The sequence below is a fragment of the Onychomys torridus genome, chromosome 1 (genome assembly GCF_903995425.1).
Source record: "Onychomys torridus chromosome 1, mOncTor1.1, whole genome shotgun sequence".
NCBI lineage: Eukaryota > Metazoa > Chordata > Mammalia > Rodentia > Cricetidae > Onychomys > Onychomys torridus.
The window spans coordinates 98,067,097-98,086,973 of NC_050443.1; the positions used below are offsets into that span (position 1 = coordinate 98,067,097).

The 19,877-nt window shown below is 42.7% G+C and overlaps 1 protein-coding gene across 1 annotated transcript in view; it reads right to left on the bottom strand.

Moving 5' to 3' along the window:
- The window catches only part of Dnah3 (dynein axonemal heavy chain 3), a 170,663-nt gene that overhangs the window by 45,706 nt on the left and 105,080 nt on the right, over positions 1–19,877 (bottom strand). The window contains exons 41-48 of the mRNA XM_036190626.1: positions 12,554–12,657; positions 9,680–9,974; positions 7,775–7,954; positions 4,569–4,692; positions 4,331–4,487; positions 3,956–4,099; positions 1,427–2,093; positions 182–347 (exon numbers count right to left, since the gene is read on the bottom strand). Of these exons, the coding sequence (XP_036046519.1) occupies positions 182–347; positions 1,427–2,093; positions 3,956–4,099; positions 4,331–4,487; positions 4,569–4,692; positions 7,775–7,954; positions 9,680–9,974; positions 12,554–12,657 (1,837 nt within the window). The remainder of the gene's footprint in view (positions 1–181; positions 348–1,426; positions 2,094–3,955; positions 4,100–4,330; positions 4,488–4,568; positions 4,693–7,774; positions 7,955–9,679; positions 9,975–12,553; positions 12,658–19,877) is intronic.

A 19,877-nucleotide genomic window follows, 5' to 3' on the forward strand; every position in this document is an offset into this window, starting at 1 on the left:
GCCCTTGCTCCTTTTCTTTTCCAGCAAAGGTGCTGTATTCAATAGCTAACAAAAATGTTGTTTGATTTTAAAGGGTAAGATCTCTTCTACCCGTACACTGAGAAATCTTTCAAACAACATAAACAACCGGCTGGAACTTCAGCTTGCAACACCTGGGGTGTCGGAATGAAACGAAACTTACTCCATCCGAATGTTGTCATCAAGCTCCACATCCTCTAGAAATTTGTTGGCCACCAACTCTAGGGCATCGGTTGGCCAAGCCTGGAACCAGTCAATTGTGCAGCAGTTTATAAGTGAAGGGAACATTCTCAGGCGGGTTCTGAAGGCATCCCCAATTGGACTCATGGCTAAAGAAAAATAGGCTTGGTTAGTTCCCTTCCACCAAGGCTTGGAGAAGCTAAGGGAAGGGAGAGGTTTCCAAGGGCCCAGCAATGCCTCTTGATGGTACTGTGGGAATGTGAATATAAATAACCATGATGAGAGCCCGGGAAACAGAAGAACTGTGGGCTATTTTTATGACGGTGTTTCAATGTATTATGGTAGGGTTGTTTTTTTTTTTTTAACTAATCTCCTGCATGGACTATTGTGCCTTTGGGTCCTTGGGGATATAGCTCTTTGTCCTATTAGGTCTATCTGTGCTTTAATATAAGGCACCATATTTAGATACCCACAGAATGCTGATGGCTTGCTTCTGACCCCATCTCCATTCAGTCACAGACTCTTGGTTCTGTGCCTCAAATTTCATTCACTATTTAGTGTTTGGAGGAAGCATTGAGAAGCCAGTGTGACTGGAGGGCCATGAGGAGGAATATGGCTGGAAATGAGGGAGAGGATACAGGGTGGGTCTGGTGGGTGACCTTATAAGGCATATGTGAGAAGGTTTTGATCCTCATCCTAATGGAAAGTGATTATTTTAATTTGTGTATTCATGTGCACACATATACAATTATCCCATCTGCAACACAGGGGAAAAAACCCATTGGATTAATGGATAAGAAAAGTCTAGAATGAACAAGAACAGAGGCAGGAAAGGACAGTGCAAAGGTGAGATATGAGAGAGTCAACAGTGGCCTGGCTAGCATGAGGGGTGTAGGGACAGAGAAAGGTGAACAGGAGGGAACAGGTAAGCACATCCCCTGGGTGTATGGAGAGTTTGTCTAGATCCTTCATGGAGAACACTGGTGTTCTGCACCAGGTAAGAGGCTAAGCTATGATCTTTCTGGAAGAATTCAGAGAGCTCAAGAGACTGGAACAGGCTTAACACAGTTGTTTGGGGGAAGACTGAGAAAAAATTGCCAGAGGAAGCCCAGACTGTGACTATTGGTTGGTGCCTCAGTTAAATCAGTAAAGGAGACTGGATCAGAGATATTGGGAAGACCCTCAAGATTCTAGAGGACCAAGGCAGGTAGACTTTCCCACTTCTCACCAAGGACAATGTGAAGGTTCTTCCTCACTCTCTCAATAAAGAAGTTGTACATGGACAGGGGGGTGACTTCGATCTTCTCTCCCTCTGTCCTGGCTGCTGATTGCATCTTTTCTACAAGTTCAGCCTTCTCATCAGCAGGGAATATGTTGGGCACATCGCCTGTGTTCAGAAGCATGTTGATGTCTTCCACGAACGACTCGTCCTTGATCTGGTTATCCGAGAAGAGGAACACGGTACTCTTGGTGGCCACCCCAGACTGCAGCATTATCTTTTTTAGATCCTCTCTCCAATCATTGCCTGTGTAATTCTTGGTGATTTCGATCTGGTACAGCTCGTATGAGTTCATGAACGTGGACAATTTGGTGGCACTCTGCCGCCCACTGCCACCAATGCCCACCAGGAGCAAGTGGCCTTTGTTCTGCTTCAGGACTCTACAGATCCTGGAGATGTGCTCAATGGCGAACTTGAACATGACCAAAGACATGGGGGCCTTGCTGATGCTGTTGAACTCATCCAGATAGTACTCCATGACCCCTGTGAGTTGTTTCAGGTCAGTGATCTCATCATAGATTTTTTGGTCACTTTCCGGCTTCAAAAAATCCCCAAAGAAGAGGCTACGGATGTTGTCGTCAACTATCTTCCCAGTAGGTGACAAATGGATGAGCACCTGTGGGAAAGGTGAGTGTTAGCCCGGGCCCTTAGCCTGTGGCCCAGGCTGTCTGTGGGTAGGAGGGAGTGAGTGAAAGGGAGACCTGCTTGTTTTTCCTGAGCACATCTTCCAAGCCATGGCTCATCAATAGACACATTTTAAACAATATATGGGTGTGATGGTTGGATAAAAGAACAGTACAGGTGTGAGTGGGGCTAGCTGAGTGGCTAAGAGCATGTACAACTCTATAAAGGACCTAAGTTCAGGTCCCAGCACCAGCATCAGACAGCTCACAATGGCCTGTAACTTCAGTTGTAGGGGAGCCAATGCCCTCTTCTGACCCCTGATGGTACCATACTCATAAGTATATACCCACAAACATTTAAAAAAATTATTATTATTATTATTATTATTATTATTATTATTATTATTATTATTTTGTGTGTGTGTGTGTGTGTGTGTGTGTGTGTGTGTATGCCATGTGTGTATGTGGGTACTCTCAGAGGCTGGAGAGGGAGTCGGGTCTCTTAGAGCTGTAGTTAGAGGTAGTTGTGAATTTTCTGATGTGAGTGATGGGAGGCAAACAGGAAAAGCAGCAAGTTCTTTTAACAACTGAGCCTGTTCCCTAGCCCTGACTACCATTTTTGCTTGTTTGTTTGTAGGCAGGGTCTTGCTGAGTACTCCATGCCAGCCTGGGAGTAACTATGTACTCTAGGTTGTTTATGGACTTACAGAGATCCTCCTGAAATTAAAGGACTATGCTGCCAAGCTCAGCCCCACATACATGTCTGTACTACATATACACATCTGCTCTTCCCTAAGTTGTTAAATATTGGTGGTTGGCTTGTAAGATCCCCCAGAAGGCATGGGAAGGATGGCCTTGTTTTCCCATGTTTGGTCCTGTACTCAACAGAGGTGTGGGTGACATCTATACTCTCTACTCTGCCTAGAATAGGACGCTTAAGATGCTTCCTCCTCCTGAGATGAGGATCTGTCAATCCCTCTGCTCTTGGCCTCCAGGTGCAGCATAAGACACTCCTATGTTTTCCCTGGGGAAATAGTCACTGCTTGGTAAAGCAAATTAAGATGCGAACATATAGGTTTAAAATCATTTTCAAAATAGGAAGAAGAAAGTGTTCACAACTATGTGACACTGAATCTTTTGGCTGAATTTTACCAGGGTCTTGGTTAAATTATAAAAATTTGTGTTTTCCTCCCCAAATCCAAATGAATTGGACTTAGACTGTATTTTAAGTTAAATTAGTTTTATTTTTAAGGATTTACTTTTGCTTTTAACTATGTGTGTTTATGTGTGGGTGTGTGCATGTGTGTGCAGGTGCTTGAGGTGGGGCATTAGATCCTCTGGAGCTTTTGTTAGAAGTTATTGTAAGCTGCTTGGTGTGTAAGCTGGGAACCAAACCTGGGTTCTCTGAAAGAGCAATACCTGCTCTTAATGACTGAGTCATTTCCCCAGACCCTTAAATTAATTGAAAATAAATAGCATCACAGATGAACCATTTTGTGTGTACTGAAACTTACATGTTATCATAGAAGTGAAGCAAAATTGAACCAAGTAAAATATCAACAAATCGAAGACTAATTTATGTATAGGCCATTTCCCATGATTCAGGGGGAAAAGCGGTCTTTTCTGGGAATGCAATCTAGAGTCAGACTAACGTGGGCCTGTTTCTGAGGCCAGATGATTCTAGATAAGATTTGTCAGCTGGGCAGTGGTGGTGCACACATTTAATCCCAGCACTCAGGAGGCAGAGGCAGGTGGATCTCTGTGAGTTAGTGGCCAGCCTGGTCCACAGAGCAAGTTCCAGGACAGCCAGGGCTACACAGAGAAACTTTGTCTTGAAAAACCAAAAAAGACTTACCTTCTCCATGGTCTGTTTGAAGCAATTGGAGGTGGTTTCCTTCACCAGGTTGAAGAAAGTCTGTCTGTCCTCATTGTCAATCAGACGGTCATAAAAGACTCGGTAAACCTCATGGATCCAAAGCCGGATAAATTTTTCCAAATCCTAAATGCAGAGTTAGTCATTCAAATGTATTAAAGATGGTGCTTGTGGTGATGGTTCTCAGAAGGACTTTAAATCTTGGGGTTGATGTGAGGTATAACTAAGATGATATGTCATGCACACTTCAGAGAATAGAGTTCGGGATTAGTAAAAGCCAATCCTATTAGGCACACTATTAGTATACATCCAGGAATATTACCAAAGATTTGCAAGACAGGAGTAGAAGTGACTGACCTGCAGGTGGGTGTGGGGGCACAGCAGTACCCCCTGAATCACCCGTGAGAAGTCCCGAAGGTTGAAGACGTAATGTGACTTGGAGGGGGTTGGCAAGAAGTTCTCCACTGCAGCTCTATAAATTGTCTGAGTAGCTTGGACCAGCATCTTCCCATACCTTGGGAGGAAGACCAGTCACATAGTCAAGCAGAAGTGAGGACCCCCAGTCAATAACCAGGAAGCAACAGGAGCTTCTTACCGTAAGAATATGACATCAAACCCTTTCCCAAAGTGCCAGTCAGTGATAGAATTGAAAATCTTGGTTAAGATGTCATCTTCAAAGGCGTTGATGGAAACGATGTTAAGATGGCGAGTGAATCGTCCTGGAAACACAGACACTTGAGTTTGCATGCCTAATTCCCAGACCTAATGAGTCAGTTTCCCTATGCTCTCATGGTCTATAACCCTGCTGTCCAACATGTCAGCCTAGCCACATGCAGTTATTCATACTTCATACTAACTATAGCATCAAGAATGGGCTTCCTCAATTTTCCTGGCTCCATGAAATGTGCTCAGTGGCTGGGGGCTATATTGCATGCTCAGTGCAGATACAGACTGCCTCCGTGATTTGCAGAAGTGATGCTCATAGTGCCTCCTCTGGCATACAAGATAGTTTTTATTTTTAAGACTTCACTCTTATTCACTTATTTTAAAATTGGTTTTACTCTATTTTATATGAAAGTCTGTGTGCGTGTGTATTACCAGGTACCTTGGAGACCAATGGCACAGGATCCCTAAAAACTAGAGTTACAGAGAGTTGTGAGCAATCATGTGGGTGCTGGGAATCAAAGCCAGATCCTTGGTATGAGCAGCCAGTGTTCTTAACTGCTCCAGTCCCTCACTTCTTAATTACATGTTTCTATGTGTGTCTGTGTATGGGTCTGTGCATGTATGAATGCTGGTATCTGAGGTCTCCAGAAGAGGATCCCCTGTGAACTGCCCAACAAGGATCCTGGGAATGAACCCAGGTCTTCTTCAAGAACAATATATGCTCTTAACTGCTGAGCTATCTCTTCAGCCTCACAATATTATTTTTAAAAACTAAAGAAAACACCTGGTTACTGTAGAATAGCCAAACAATTACACAATTGATTTGTAGAAAGCGTCTCCCTCACTGCCCTCTCTGTCCCCGAGTTGACCACCCTGTCAGGCTTGTGGAGCCCACTGCTTCCTCCTCCTTTCTCTTGCCCATGTGCAGGTAGAGCTTGCAGGTCCTGTAGCTGTGTGGGGTTTGTTCTTAGTCATTAGCATTTTGGGAATCAGGGCTCTGTAAGTTGTCTGCACTTATTTATGGATTTGGGAAGAGCCAAAACTTGGTGTGCTATTACTGCCATCGTTTCTCAAAACTCCTCCTTCAGTTTTTCACAAATACATGTAAAATACGTAGTTTCTATGTTTTGTCTAAACACATGCATTGTAATTATATGTATGTGGACATACTTATAAACATGCACATATAAGGGCTTGAGAGATGACTCAGTGGTTAAGAGCACTGACTATTCTCCCAGTGGACCCAGGTTCAATTTTCAGCACCCACATGGGGCTCACAACTGCCTGTAACTCCAGGCATCCAACACTCACTTCTGGACTCTTTTGGCACTGCATGCACATGGCACACAGGCATAGATGCAGGCAAAACACCCATGCATATAAGAATAAATAAATAAATTTAAAATACACATATGTATATTTTTCTTGTTAAAAATGTAACAGTAGACTGATTTTTATGTGTCTATGTGTGCTTGATATGCATGTGTTCATGTATGTGTCTGTGTGTCTGGTATGTATATATTCATGCATAAGTGTGTGTGTATGTGTGTGTGTGTATGTGTGTGTGTGTGTTTGTCTGGTATGAATGTGTTCTTGCATGAATAAGTATGTGTGTGTGTCTGTTTTGTATTCATGTGTTTATATGTGGGATTGTATATGTGTATATTTGTGTGTAAACCAGAGGTTAATGTTGGATATCTTTTTAAAAAAATCTCTTTTTACAATTGTGTGCATGATGTATGTACTTGTACATAGAGGTGTATATACATGTGCATGTTGGTACATGTAAATGTGTATGTGGATACACGTGGAGGTAGACTGATATTTTCTATGTTGCTGATTGGTAGGTGTGTGAGTCACTCTATTTTGATGAAAAGAATAGTATTTAATATAAGTTTATGCTTTCTCTGTGTTTGCCAGACATGGGCTATTTGTTGCCATGTTCTCAATCACTGCGCTGTCAATAACCATAATCCGTTGCCTTGAACGTCAGTTTCTCCATCTGAATACTAATAACTGATATCATAGGCTAGGTTATTGGTTTCCTGCTGAATACAATTTCACTAAACATCAGCATTAAGGGCTAGAGAGATGGCTTGGTGGTTAAGAGTACTCGCTGCTCTTGGGGAAGACTTAGGTTTGGTCCCCAGCACCCAGATGGAGGCGCACAATTGTCTATATAACTTCGGTGCCAGGGGATCTGGTGCCCTCTTCTAGCCTCCTCAGGCACCAGGCATACATGCAGTACATATATAGATACACACACAAGCAAAACACTCATACCCATACAATAAAAATAAATCTTCCTAAAAACATCAGCATCAGATGTAATCACTCCCTGACAATGACAGATTACAATAGAAACAGGATTGCTTTGCCAGCCATGAAAGATGACCTGGTATCCTCCCTCACAGCTAATCTGAGTCACTCAGCTTCTTTACCAAATGACAACACTGGGTTCTCTTCATTTTTTCAGACTTCTGGATAAAAATTAAGACACTGAATCATCAGATCACCCTAACTTCCTGAGAGGACCTGGTCCAGAGCAGAACACTGTTTCCTTACTCCCCTCAATTCAGCCCACAAACCCACTTAGCTCCCTCCACCTGGCACTCCCTGAGCTCCCATGGAACATGGATGCTCTCACTGGGACCAGCATTGTACCTGATCTCATGGGATTACAGTCATGTTCATGGCAGATGCTGAGAACTAGCTTTTATGACAGACACTTTTCAGAGTTCCTATTTATGGTTGAACTTGAAAGTTGCCCATTGCCATGTGTTCTGGAAGCATATTCCTATTTGAACAAGCTATGGAAAATAGTAATATAAAAACCCTACGGATTCAAGGTTCCCTAGACTTGGTTGTGCTCAGATCCAAGGTAAATGCAGCCCTGTAGTTCCCCTCTTCTTATGGAGGTGAATAGATGAAGACTTCCTCACAGACTCTTGTTTTCTTCCCATCCCACTGCCCACAACTTCCAACTTGAAGTCTGGAGCCAACCCAAACCTTCCTAGCTGTGCACAAAGGCATATTCCACATTTTCTCCTGTCAGAAGGCCCTGAACCAATTCATCCACAATGGCCAGCTCTGTAGGGGAGTGGAGAGAGGAATAAACCCTCTTCCTAGACATACCAGTGATATCATTCCTTCCTCCACCAGGAGGGCCCATGGCAGTCACAAGCAGAACATCCACAATGTCCAGCCTGTTGGTATCTTTCTTGTCAAACCAGTAGCCATGGTCAATCCATTGCCTCAGCAGTTCGATGGGGGGCTGGGCTCCATACACCTCTTTGGCTGGCATATTAAGGTCATCTGTAGAAGGAAGCCACAGCCACAAACACTGTGAGTCCATGGGATCATCTGGTCTTACAGGGGTAACCAATGACTGTTTCCTTCATGAGAAAGTCTGTTTCCAATGACCCTACCCCCATTCCAGACCCAGTCAGTAGACATCCTGAGTATATGGGAAAAGCTTTTCTTGGGTTTAGACTTTGCTATCTTATTGAAATCCTTGCCCATATGCTATAGGATACATGGGCTGACAACAAATGAGGATTTAACTTTCCCCCATTTTCCTTAGCCAACATACACTGATTACTGTACCACAGACATTTTGTTGATTGCTAAGCATATAACAGTGAAGGGGCTGCCAAATGTTTCCTTTTGTTGTATTTTCTGTCTTGAGATGGAGTTTTATGGTACTAGCCAGGTGCTGTCTGCCAGCTAATATAGAATTTTTAGTGAGATGGGGATTGAACCCAGAACCTCTCTACATGCTAAGCAAATTCTGTACTATTGAGTAAGAACTTTTTATCCTGACTGGGCATTAAGTCAACATGCAATAGCTGAACTCTGGTCAGAGCAAGGCTTTGAACTAGGCACTTTCATGAGACTCAAAATGGCAAGAAAGGGTCACAGGTTCTCTTAAGTGCAAGAACATTTTCCTTGTGGGACACATTGCTCAGTCTTGGTGCATAAGAGACACCAGTCCAGTTTTCTTCAACAATTATTGATAGTATGATCAGCTTGTGTGAGTCAACATTTTAGGAACTTTAGACAAATTAACTCACTTAATGCAAACATTAACCATGTGTTTAAGGTAAAGAACTGACCTTCAGATCAGTGAGGCTAAGTCAAACTATACCTAGGGTTGAAAATAGATACAGCAACCCTGGATGGAGGGATAAAAGGAAAGGCAGAAAAGAAAGGAAAATAAAATGGATAAGATTCCTGCCTTTCAGGAGATGATGTGCATCCATAAAGATATAAATATAACCATGAAATATGTATTATTAATTCACGAATTTAAAGTACAGGACACAAGATGACCCAAGACAGCAGGGGCCTTATGAGTACCTCCTGAGTCAGCAGCCAGGCTAGTACAATCATAATGATGATTAATCTCTTTCGGGTCTGAGGCCCAAATTGGAAAAAAAGAGGAAGTGCTTTGCACAAAGGTGAACGTTGAGAAAAAGTCAATGTTCTTACTTCACAAACATTATCTTAGCAACTCTTGGGTTCCTTCACTTAGTGACGCCCACTTATTTGTTGTCACTTAGTGGTAACTCACTTGTCTGATGCAAATGGACACAGATGTTACTTCTGGAGGTGTCAGACTTAGCTGCCACCACCACAGTCCCCAAGAAATACTGTTCCCTACAAAGAAGAAGAAGGAAAAGCAGAGAGGAAAGGAGGGACAGGAAGGAAGGAAGAAGGAAGGAGTGAGGGAGGGAGGGAGGGAGGGAGGAGGGAGGGAGGGAAGGAGAGAGGGAGGGAGGAAGGAAGGAAGGAAGTAGAGAAAGAAGGAAAGAAGGAAGGAGGGAAGGAGGGAGAGAAGGAAGGAGAGAGTGAGTGAGTGAGTGAGTGAGGGAGGGAGGGAGGGAGGGAGGGAGGAGGGAGGGAGGGAAGGTGTAAGGAGGTGAGAAGAAGTGGTGATACAAGGAAGGCTAAATCATCTGCTGGAGAATGGGGAAGCTCTGGATTACTGCAGCTTGGATACAAGTACTTGGTCTACCCAGACTCGAGCCAATGCCTTACCTACAAACACCACTGCTTTCTTTCCTATGGGAGGCCCGAAAAGGCCTTTCCGCCGCCGATCCAGCTTGGACATGATGATATCCTGGGTCTGGTTGGCTGAAGTTCTGGCAGAGAAATTGATGAAGTTGGGCAAATAGATATTTTTGGGAAGGTGGAGAAGGAAGTTGTTGGTGATGGCTGATTTGCCAGTGCCTGTAGGACCCACGAACAGTATCGGGATCTCATGGTCCAGGTAGGTTTTTAAGAAGAAGGACTGCCGGGCAGTCTCCATTGTGGGGATGATGAGGTCTGATACCTGTGTCACAAAGATATGAGAAAATCTTGGTCCTGGACCAGGAAGACTGAGTCTTGGGATTCACGGGATCCAGGTTTGAACTATAGCTCCATTTACTACCTTTATGACTTTGAACAACCATTTAACCTTCCCAGGGCCCTCAGTTTCAGCTCTGAAATGGGGATAACCGTGGCATTCAATACACAGTTGTCAGAGATCAGATGGGACCACACAAAGCTATTGTCCCTGAGGAAGCAGAGGTACAGAAGTCTTCTTTAATTTGCCCAAGAGACATAGGACATAATTGGAAAAGGAAGGGATTTGAATTCCGGCTTGTATGATTCCAAAGTCTACATTCTTAATACTAAGCCGGCATAAAAATCAATAATAATAAGGGTCAGTGTTTAGCTTCTATCTCTGAGACTTCCTTTCAACCAAGTAGTCTGCCTTATCTTAAGCAAGATCCACCTCCCATGTGCCACCTATTCTGGCTCGGAGGTTTAGGTATGTTTTGGTTTAGGCCTGGAATATCTCCAAAAGACTCATTGCTGAAGGCTTGGTTTCCAATGGAGAAATGTTCAGAGGGTTTTTTTTTTTTTTTTTGTTTTTTATGAAGTAAGTGGATCCTGAGGGCTGTGATCTTATCAGTAGATTAATCCCTTGATGGGTTCATGACTCATTGGTTTATTGGAGGGTAGAGGGGTCTTTGAAGAACATTTTTTTTCAAGGCTATATCCTGTCCCTGTCTTCCTTTTCTCTCTCTGATGCCTAGGTGTCATGAAGAGAGGAAGTTTTCTCTGCTGAGCCCTTCTATGTAATATTATGCCTTAACATCAGCCATGTGACGATGGGGCCAAGAAAGCACAGCATAAAACCATCAGCCAAAAAGCAGGCACCTCCTCCTCTGAGTTGACGCTCCCAGTCTACCACAGTGACACAAAGTCAATGCAACTTGAGCTGAGACCTTTCTTGTCGCTGACCTACATTCCCTGACATTGAGATTCTTGGTCCCGAAAACCTATGCTCACTGAATCCCTCATGTTTTTAATATGGAAACTGAACACGTTCTTCCTGGACCTGAGGATTCTAAGTGGATTAGGAGACCTCCATCTTGGCTTCTGGAATCCTTATTACTTTGGGTAGACTATCTTACCTAAATTTGAATTTTCTGAGCCCCAACCCTGTTATCAATCATTTTGTCACAACTAATCACTTGGTGGGTCAGGGCAAGGGATTGGAAGATGTTTATTAGACGTAGAGGTCTCATATGTCTAGTTTGAAAAGGAGTCATGGACTTGAGCTGCTGTGTTGGAGTACCATTCACACTGTGGCTTGTAAATACATGTTGCTTCCCAAAACGAAACTTGACCTTGACTTGGGTGTCACTGAATCTACAAATCTTGGATGCCTTTGCAAACAAAAGCTTGGCTTCTTTAGAGAAAGAATTTGGCTAGGTGAAAAAGAAGCAGATGGATATGGTCATAAGGCAGAGAAGAGAATGATAAAGTCCAGTAAGAGGATGCAGTCATGTCTGTAGCATCCTGAAGGCTCCCCTGGAACCTTTTAAGACATGATAAAACAGGTTGCAAGCAGGCCAGGATTCTCCACGAAGCCATGCTCCCCATTAGTGATGCTGAATGCTGAACCAGGTTCAAGATGCCCATTTTACAGCCGAGATCAGCAACTTGAAGCCAGCTGGCTTTCACCCAGTGTTATTTTCAGCTACTCAGATGATTGTTTGACAAGGGGAAAATACCCATTGGAGCTGAAAATACTTTCTATACCGGGCTCCCATCCATATGAATTCAGTACAAATTCAAACCCCATGGCATTCAGACAGCAGAGCTGTATAAGGACAATGAAAGCTGAGGACCTCGGTGCCAGGGTTTCTTTCCACACCAGCCCCTAGGGTGTATGCCCTGAGAGCAGCACAGTGTCACCCTGCCTAAAGCATCTTTATGAGAGCATCTGGGGTCCTGCCTGGTGTCTGGCAATAGCCTCACATCTCCATCTGCCATCTGTGACTACATTCAGAAGAGCTGCACCCCTCAGCTCAGAAGGATAAATAACATCTACGAGGATATACTGATGGAGACACCAGAGCGCTCATTTTGCACATTCTCTGTAGGACTGAAATATATGTGAATCAGCCATTACCCAGAAAGTCCACTGACTAGAATCTGTTTTTCTGAGAGGTCTGCTGGAGGAACTCTTTCTCTGAGGATGTAAAGTGGACTTTTAAGACTTAGGTGACCAAGAGGTAATTATGATGTTATAGACAATAACAATAATCAGAATAGTGACAAACACCTATCTACCTATCTAACTCCTACTATGTACCACTATGTACTGAAGGTGTACACCGCCTTCAGTCCTGATTATCTTTTTTTTTTTTTTTTTCTCTTCCAACTTATGGTCGGGTAAACTGAAGCCAGGGCTTGACGCCTCCATAAGGCATCTAGGTCTCTCTGCTATTAAACCCCATGCTTTGAGGGTCTGATATTTGCAAAGCATTTCCTTGAAATGCTTCCAGGGAGCTTGTCATTCTTCCACCTGGAAGGGCACTTGGGAAATTCCAGAAACCACAGCATTTCTTTTACCTTTGCATTTGCAGGGATGGTCTCCTCCTCTTTGGTGATGTACTCTGTCCATGCACTCCAGTGTCCACCACCTTGTTTGAAGAAGTAAAAATCATAGATGCTTCCTGCACCCAAGGAACAGAAAGTGTCATTGGTACACCAAGGTTAAATTTCACATTTGAAAAATCTGACTGCTCCAACTATAGTCATCTAAAACACATAACTACCAGTCCCAGAAGAATGTGGTGACGCTTACCTGTTACTGGTAACTACACACTGGAGTGAAAAGTTTAAAAGACCAGTGTCTATATTATCCATATAAAATGGTAAGTGAGGATAAGATTATGTAAAGTTTTCTTGTTTTTATTCTTTGAGACAGGGATCTGCTCTGTAGTAATGTTCAATTGCATTGGACTTGGACTCACTGTGTAGCCAAACCTAGCTTACAACTTGTTTTTAAAAGTGCATGCATTTGTTGAGTTACTTGTGGGGTAGGGCATGTTACAGCATGGGTATGGAGGTTGGAGGACAATTTATGGAAGTCAGTTTTCTATCTATTTTTTAATTTTAATTTTTTTTTGTTCAAGACAGGGTTTCTCTGTGTAGCTTTTGGTGCCTATCCTGGGTCTCGCTCTATAGACCAGGCTGGCCTTGAACTCAAGAGACCTGCCTGGCTCTGCCTCCTGAATGCTGGGATTAAAGGTGTGCGCCACCAACGACCGGAATTCAGTTTTCTGTTACTACCATGGAGGTCTCAGGGGTTCAAACTCAGGTTATCAGCCTTGGCAGCCATCTGGCCAGCTCCCTAGGTTTAAACTTGTGACAATCTTACCTCAGCCTCCCATGTTAGCATTACACACTCAGTTAAGTTATTCCTCTCTCTTCTCCCCACCTCTCTCTTTACATGTATGTGTAGTGTATATACTTGTTAGTGTGAATATATGCATGTGTGTAAACAAGTGTGTATGCACATATATGGACTCATGACTGTGGGAGTCAGAATTGATGTCATATGTCTTCCTTGATAGCTGCCACTTTTTTTTTTTTTGAGACAGAGTTGCTCACTGAACCTACAGCTCATTGACTCTGATAGACTGGTTGGCCAATGAATATCAGGGATCTACCTGTCTTTGTGCCCCTCAGTACAAGGGTTTCAGGCATGTACCATTGTGCTGGCATTTTATATAGATTTTGGGGATTCAAACTTAGGTCCTCATGCTCAAGTAGCAGGCACTGTATTGACTGAGCCATCTCCACAACCCCTCAAGCCAAATTATTTTTTAGTAATAAAAGCAACACATTTTAAATAACTAAAGTAATAAATCACTCTAAATCTCTATTATATAGCAATTTCCTCCCAGATAAAACCTCCATCTTGGAGAGAAGGTCATTAAGAGACAAGATGTTCCAGAGAAAGGTGAAATATTACATCCTGCAGGAAAGCTCCTTCAGGTAGGGAAACAAACAACTCAAAATCTTCAGCAAGTCCCTGAAACCAGCCAGACACTCCAGGTCTACCCTCTGCCCCCGTCTCTCCCTCCCCTCCACCATTCCCAAGTCTGTATGAACAGTAAGGACTGCTGAGAGACACTCTTAGACCAACTGAGCTGCCTGGAAAGGACACTCTCCAGCCTCTTCACTGCCTGCAGGTTGTGCAGTGTGCTCCAGGTTCCCAGCTTTTGTGAACTCTCACTCATGCTGGGGTGGGCTTTGGTGATGAAGCTGCCTTTGACACACTTCTGCTCTTGTATGTAACCCCTCACCCATATTCCTGTAAGTGACTCAATGAAAGTCATTGCTTCACCAATTTGGACTTTGGTGCTGTCCTTACTCTGGTCTATCACTGGCTGCCCACATGAACAAGTAGACTTCTGTTCATGTGTCATCGGGAGTGGTGCCACATAATAATCTCACACGGAGAAATCAACTTTTGATGATAGTTTCTCCAGCCCATTCTCCAGGTGCACTAATATATTAGAGATACGACGACACACTGATGAGAAAGGATTTGGTAAGAATGAGATCATATAGCCTGGCAGTGGTGGCACATGCCTTTAATTCCAGCACTCAGGAGGCAGAGGCAGGCGGATCTCTGTGAGTTCGAGGCCAGCCTGGTCTATAGAGCGAGATCCAGGCAAGTCTCCAAAGCTACACAGAGAAACCCTGTCTCAAGAAAACAAACAAACAACCAAAAAATGAAATCATATGACATATACAATTTTTAAACAATGATATTAAATTTAGCTATGTGTACTGGGAAAGCCTATAATCCCAGTGTTCAGAAAACTATGACAGAGTTACAGTTTGGAGGCCGGCCTGGGGAACACAGTAAGACCCCGTCTCTAACAAAAGATGTTTAGTTTTTCTTGGTTGTAGCCGAAAACTGTGAAGCAGGGGGTCTCTTGAGCTTCAGACTCTCGTTATGCACTGTAATAATACTGGTTCCACATCCAGAATTATTACCAAAAGATGTGTGTGTGTATGTGTGTGTGTGTGTATGTGTGTGTGTGTGTGTGTACATTCACACCTACAGATGCATGCACATCCTTGTAATCACAGCATGTGGACTCAGAGGACCACAGGCGTGGGTCTTCAGGTCTCTTCTCAATTGCACTTGAGACAAGGTCTCTCACTGGCCTGGAACTTCACCAAGTAGTCCAGGCTAGCTGGCCAATGGGCTCCAGGAGTTCCATCTGTCTCTTCCTCCCATCTTGACATCTCTAGGGTTACAAGTGCCTGCTGCCACACCCAGCTCTTTAATGTGAGGGATCCAACTCATCATTATACTTGTGAGGCAAGTGCTCTACAAACAGAGCCATCTCTTCAGCCTCCAAGGTTATTTCCTAATTAAGACAAAAATCAAACCTGCAAGAAGTTAAAATCATTTTGCTTTTAAAAGTCACTTAATCTGATATTCATTATTGTAACTTTCATTGCTGTATTATTGTTGTTGTACAATAAAATTTAAATATACAAAACAACAATATAAAAAATCATCAAGTGCCACAAAAAATTGATTATCAACATTAAGCAACTCTTGCTTCATCCACTTCCTATCACGAAGCACCTTCTTCCCTTCCCTCCCCTTCCCTCCACTCCCACACACTCTTTTCTCTCTCCTCCCTTCCCCTCCCCTCCCTTCCTGTCCCCTCTACTCCCCCTCTCCCAGAGTCCTACATTCCACAGAGATCTCTCTTTTTAAATGTAAATACAGGCTGGAGAGATGGCTCAGAGGTTAAGAACACTGGCTGTTTTTCCAGAGGTTCTGAGTTCAATTCCCAGCATCTACATGGTGGCTCAAAAAAAAAAAAAAAAAAAAAAAAAAAAAAAAAAAAAAACAAAAACAAAAACAAAACATCTGTAATGAGATCTGGCGCCCTCTTCTGGCCTGCAGGGCTATATGCAAACAGAACACTGTATACATAATTAAAAAAAAAAAGAACAAATTAAATGTAGACACTTGCAGCTCTAAACTTTACTTTGAGGGCTGTTTTCATGTTTTCTTATAAGTTTTGCTATGTTGTGTTTTAATTTACATTCAACTCCAGCATTTGCTATATATTATTTCTTCAATGACTCAGTCATCATGTTAGAATTTCGTTCCATCTCCATGAGTGTTCGTGTTCTTGAGTTTCTCTTGGTTTTGATTTCTAGTTCTACTTCATTGAGGACAGATAAAATATAAGAAGTTATCTCAGTGTTTTGTATTTAACTATTGTTCATATCCTGTTATATGATCTAGTATATTGAAAGTTTTATAGGGTGCTGAGAAAGATGTGTTTTATAGTGTTTTGACAGGATATTATGTCTCTTAGATTCATTTGATTTACATGTGATTTAACTCACATATCTATTTTTTGTTGGGCTGACTTGTCTATTTTTGAAGTTGGACACTGAAGTTACCCACTATTATTGTGCTGTGGTTAACCCGTAGTTATTGTTATATGTTTTATGAAATTGGGTGTATCAGAATTTTGGTGCATTGATGTATTATCATCTTGGACTGTTTCCTTAGTCATATGATGTGACCATTTTTATCTCTTCTAATTTTTTAAAAATAAATCTTGTAATATATCAGAATAGCAATAATTGTTTCCTAGTTGTCTTCGCTTGGAATACCTTTTTCCATCTTTCCACCAAAGGTCACATATGTTTTTGTGAGCTATCTTTCTTGGTGGCAATAAACACTTGGATCCTGTTTTTAAATCCTGGGTCTTTTGATTGAATAATTGATATTCAGAATTATTACCAAAAGATGTCATTTTGTTGGTTTTTAATGTTTGGTGTTCTTGTTTGCTTAACTACTGTTCTGAGGTTTTAGGCTTTCCCACAGCCTCATGGGTGTGCTTCTCTTTCTCTTCAATCTGAATGTTTCCTTCTGGTAACTTCTGTAGAACTGGCTTAGAATTCCTTTAGCCTGTTTTATTGTAGAAAGATTTTTTTCTTCAATTATGACATTTTTGCTGGGTTGTATAATAGTCTGTGTTGGCAGTTACTGTATTTTAGACATTACATCTTAAAACTTCTATTGAGAAATCTGTTATTCTGACAGTCTTGCCTTTATGGATAAGTTGATGTTTCCCCTTGCAGCTTTCAATGTACTTAGTTTATTTTGTAGATTTAGTGTTTTGATTAGACTGTGATGAAGAAGTTATTTTTTGGCCCTACTATCTGGATGATGCCTCTTTCTCTAGATGTCTTAGTTAGGGTTTCTATTGCTTCAATGAAACACCATGATCAAAAATCAAGTTGGGGAGGAAAGGGTTTATTTGACTTCCACTTCCACTTCGACATTCATCACCAAAAGAAGTCAGGACAGGAACTCAAGCAGGGCAGGAACCTGGAGGCAGGAGCTGATGCAGAGGCCATGGAGGGGTGCTGCTTACTGATTTGGTCTACATGGCCTGCTCAGCCTGCTTTGTTATAGAACTCAGGACCACTAGCCCATGGATGGCACCCCACAATGGCCTGGGTCTACCCCCACTGATCACTAATTAAGAAAATGCCCTACAGCTGGATCTTATGGAGGCATTTTCTTAACTCATTTTCTCATCTTCCTCTCTGATGACTCTAGCTTGTATCATGTTAACATGGATTTGGTAAATTTTCTACCATGAGTTTATTTGAAAACATTTTCTAAGCCTTTAGCATGAAGTTCTTCTATGACCATGTTTAATAGATTTGGTCTTCTTGTAGTGTCCCATAGATTTCTTATGTTCTATTAGTACTTTCTTAATAATTTAGCTTTGCCATTGATTATTATAATTCATTTACCTTGTCTTCAAGCCCGACCTTCTGTCTTACCCTAAAACATTTTCTAGGTAAATATTTACACACAAGAGTTTTTCTTTCTTTTCTTTTCTTTCTTTCTTTCTTTTTTTTTGGGGGGGGGGTTTCAAGACAGCGTTTCTCTGTGTAGCTTTTTGCCTTTCCTGGAACTCGCTTTGGAGACCAGACTGGCCTCAAACTCACAGAGATCCACCTGCCTCTGCCTCCCGAGAGCTGGGATTAAAGGCGTGCACCACCACTGCCTGGCCTCTTTTTTTTTTTTTTTTTTTTTTGTTAGTTATTTATTAATCACCCCTATTCATTCAGTAGAAGTTTGCAATGCTGAAGAGGGACTAAGCTGTAGTAGAGTTGAGGTAGCATTTTTCTTCATACTTGTGTTAAGAGTACCCAGTCTCAACTGTCAGCACTCCCTGGGAGTAGAATATTGTCTGCCGGCCAGTTCCAGCCTGGACTTTTCAGGATCCGAGATGTCTGTCACACCCTGGTCAGTCTTTCACAGAGTGGGTCACAGATACTGGTCACAACATTAGTTGGTTCTTCAAGGGCCCAGCTGTGAATGCAGGCCCCATGCCTGGACAACCCTTTCCAATGTCCAGTGCACACACACTTCAAACCTGAGTCTGCATTCCCCTGCAGCCCCTAGCTCTGACCAGGCTTCTCCCTTGCTGAACAGTGCACAGTTTGATTCCACGTTCTTACCTACAGTCTAGCAGCATTTTGCTGGTTAGGTATAGTAAAGCCCTGTGGCATTTGTTCTGGGCTCCCCAAGAGTAGTTCTCAGAGGGTTTGGGGCTACCAGGCCATCAACTCAAGCAGGGGTCTTCACCAAGTTCATCAAGTGCTGAGCAGAGAGTTTTCCGAACATTTCTTCTCCCTCTGTTGCTGCTACAGGCATATATTTCTTTCTTCTCTTTGACTTTTTCACTTTAAAAATGTCTGTTACTGAGAACTGAGCGCCAACTTTCTGAGATTATTTTCTTAAACTACAGCTTTGGTAACTCCTGCTCATTGGCAGGGAGGGATCCTCACACCATGCTAACCCCTCTGTGATAGACTTCATTTTCTTTCCTTGTTTTGTTTTGGTCAAGTTTCCTATTTTGCTTTGCTGTTAAAGATTTTCAGCCATTGTCCACCTCTTCTTCTTATAGCTGTGATCCAACTTTCCCATGTACTCCTTGAGAAGTCTAATATTGCTCTGGCATTTGACTGCTGTCTTCCAGACATCCAAGTCACTATTTGAGTCTTCTAAAAAAAATATTTTTAAAAAGATTTATTTATTTATTTATTATGTATACAGTGTTCTGCCTGCATGTGTCACTGCAGGCCAGAAGAGGGCACCAGATCTTATAACAGATGGTTGTGAGCCACCATGTGGTGACTAGGAATTAAACTCAGGACCTCTGGAAGAGCAGCCCCTGTTCTTAACCTCTGAGCCATCTCTCCAGCCCCTTCTAAAATTTTTATAGCTTTACCTCTTGCATTTAGGGCTGTGTAGTGGATAGCCATCCCAGCATTGGCCTGGAAGTTCCAACCCCCATTGAGGCTTTAGTAATGTTCACGCCCACAAGGCGGGGCAGAGGAGGAAGCAGAAGACCCAGGATCGAGAGGAGGACTCTCTCTTGGTTCTGGGACACTGGACACAGGAGGTAGACTGAGCAGAGTTCTCCAGAGAACACCACCAGACTGTGCCATACCTTAGCCAGACCCTACAACCTATCCCTTCATTTGTAAGTTACCCCACAAAATAAACTTCCCTTTTAACTACGTGGAGTGGCCTTAATAATTTCACCAATATTTGGCACCCAATGTGGGGCGCCATTTGTAGATAGAATTTTCCTGCCTGGCCCACAGTCAGGACAAATCTCTCTCACCCGAGACACTGCCAGCCGCTGCCATGAGAAGCAACATGTAAAGACACCAGTAAGCCACAAGCCATGTGGCAAAGTATAGACTAACAGAAATGGGTTAATTTAAGATAGAAGAACTAGATAGCAAGAAGCCTGTCACGGCTATACAGTTTGTAAGCAATATAAGTTTCTATGTGTTTACTTGGTTG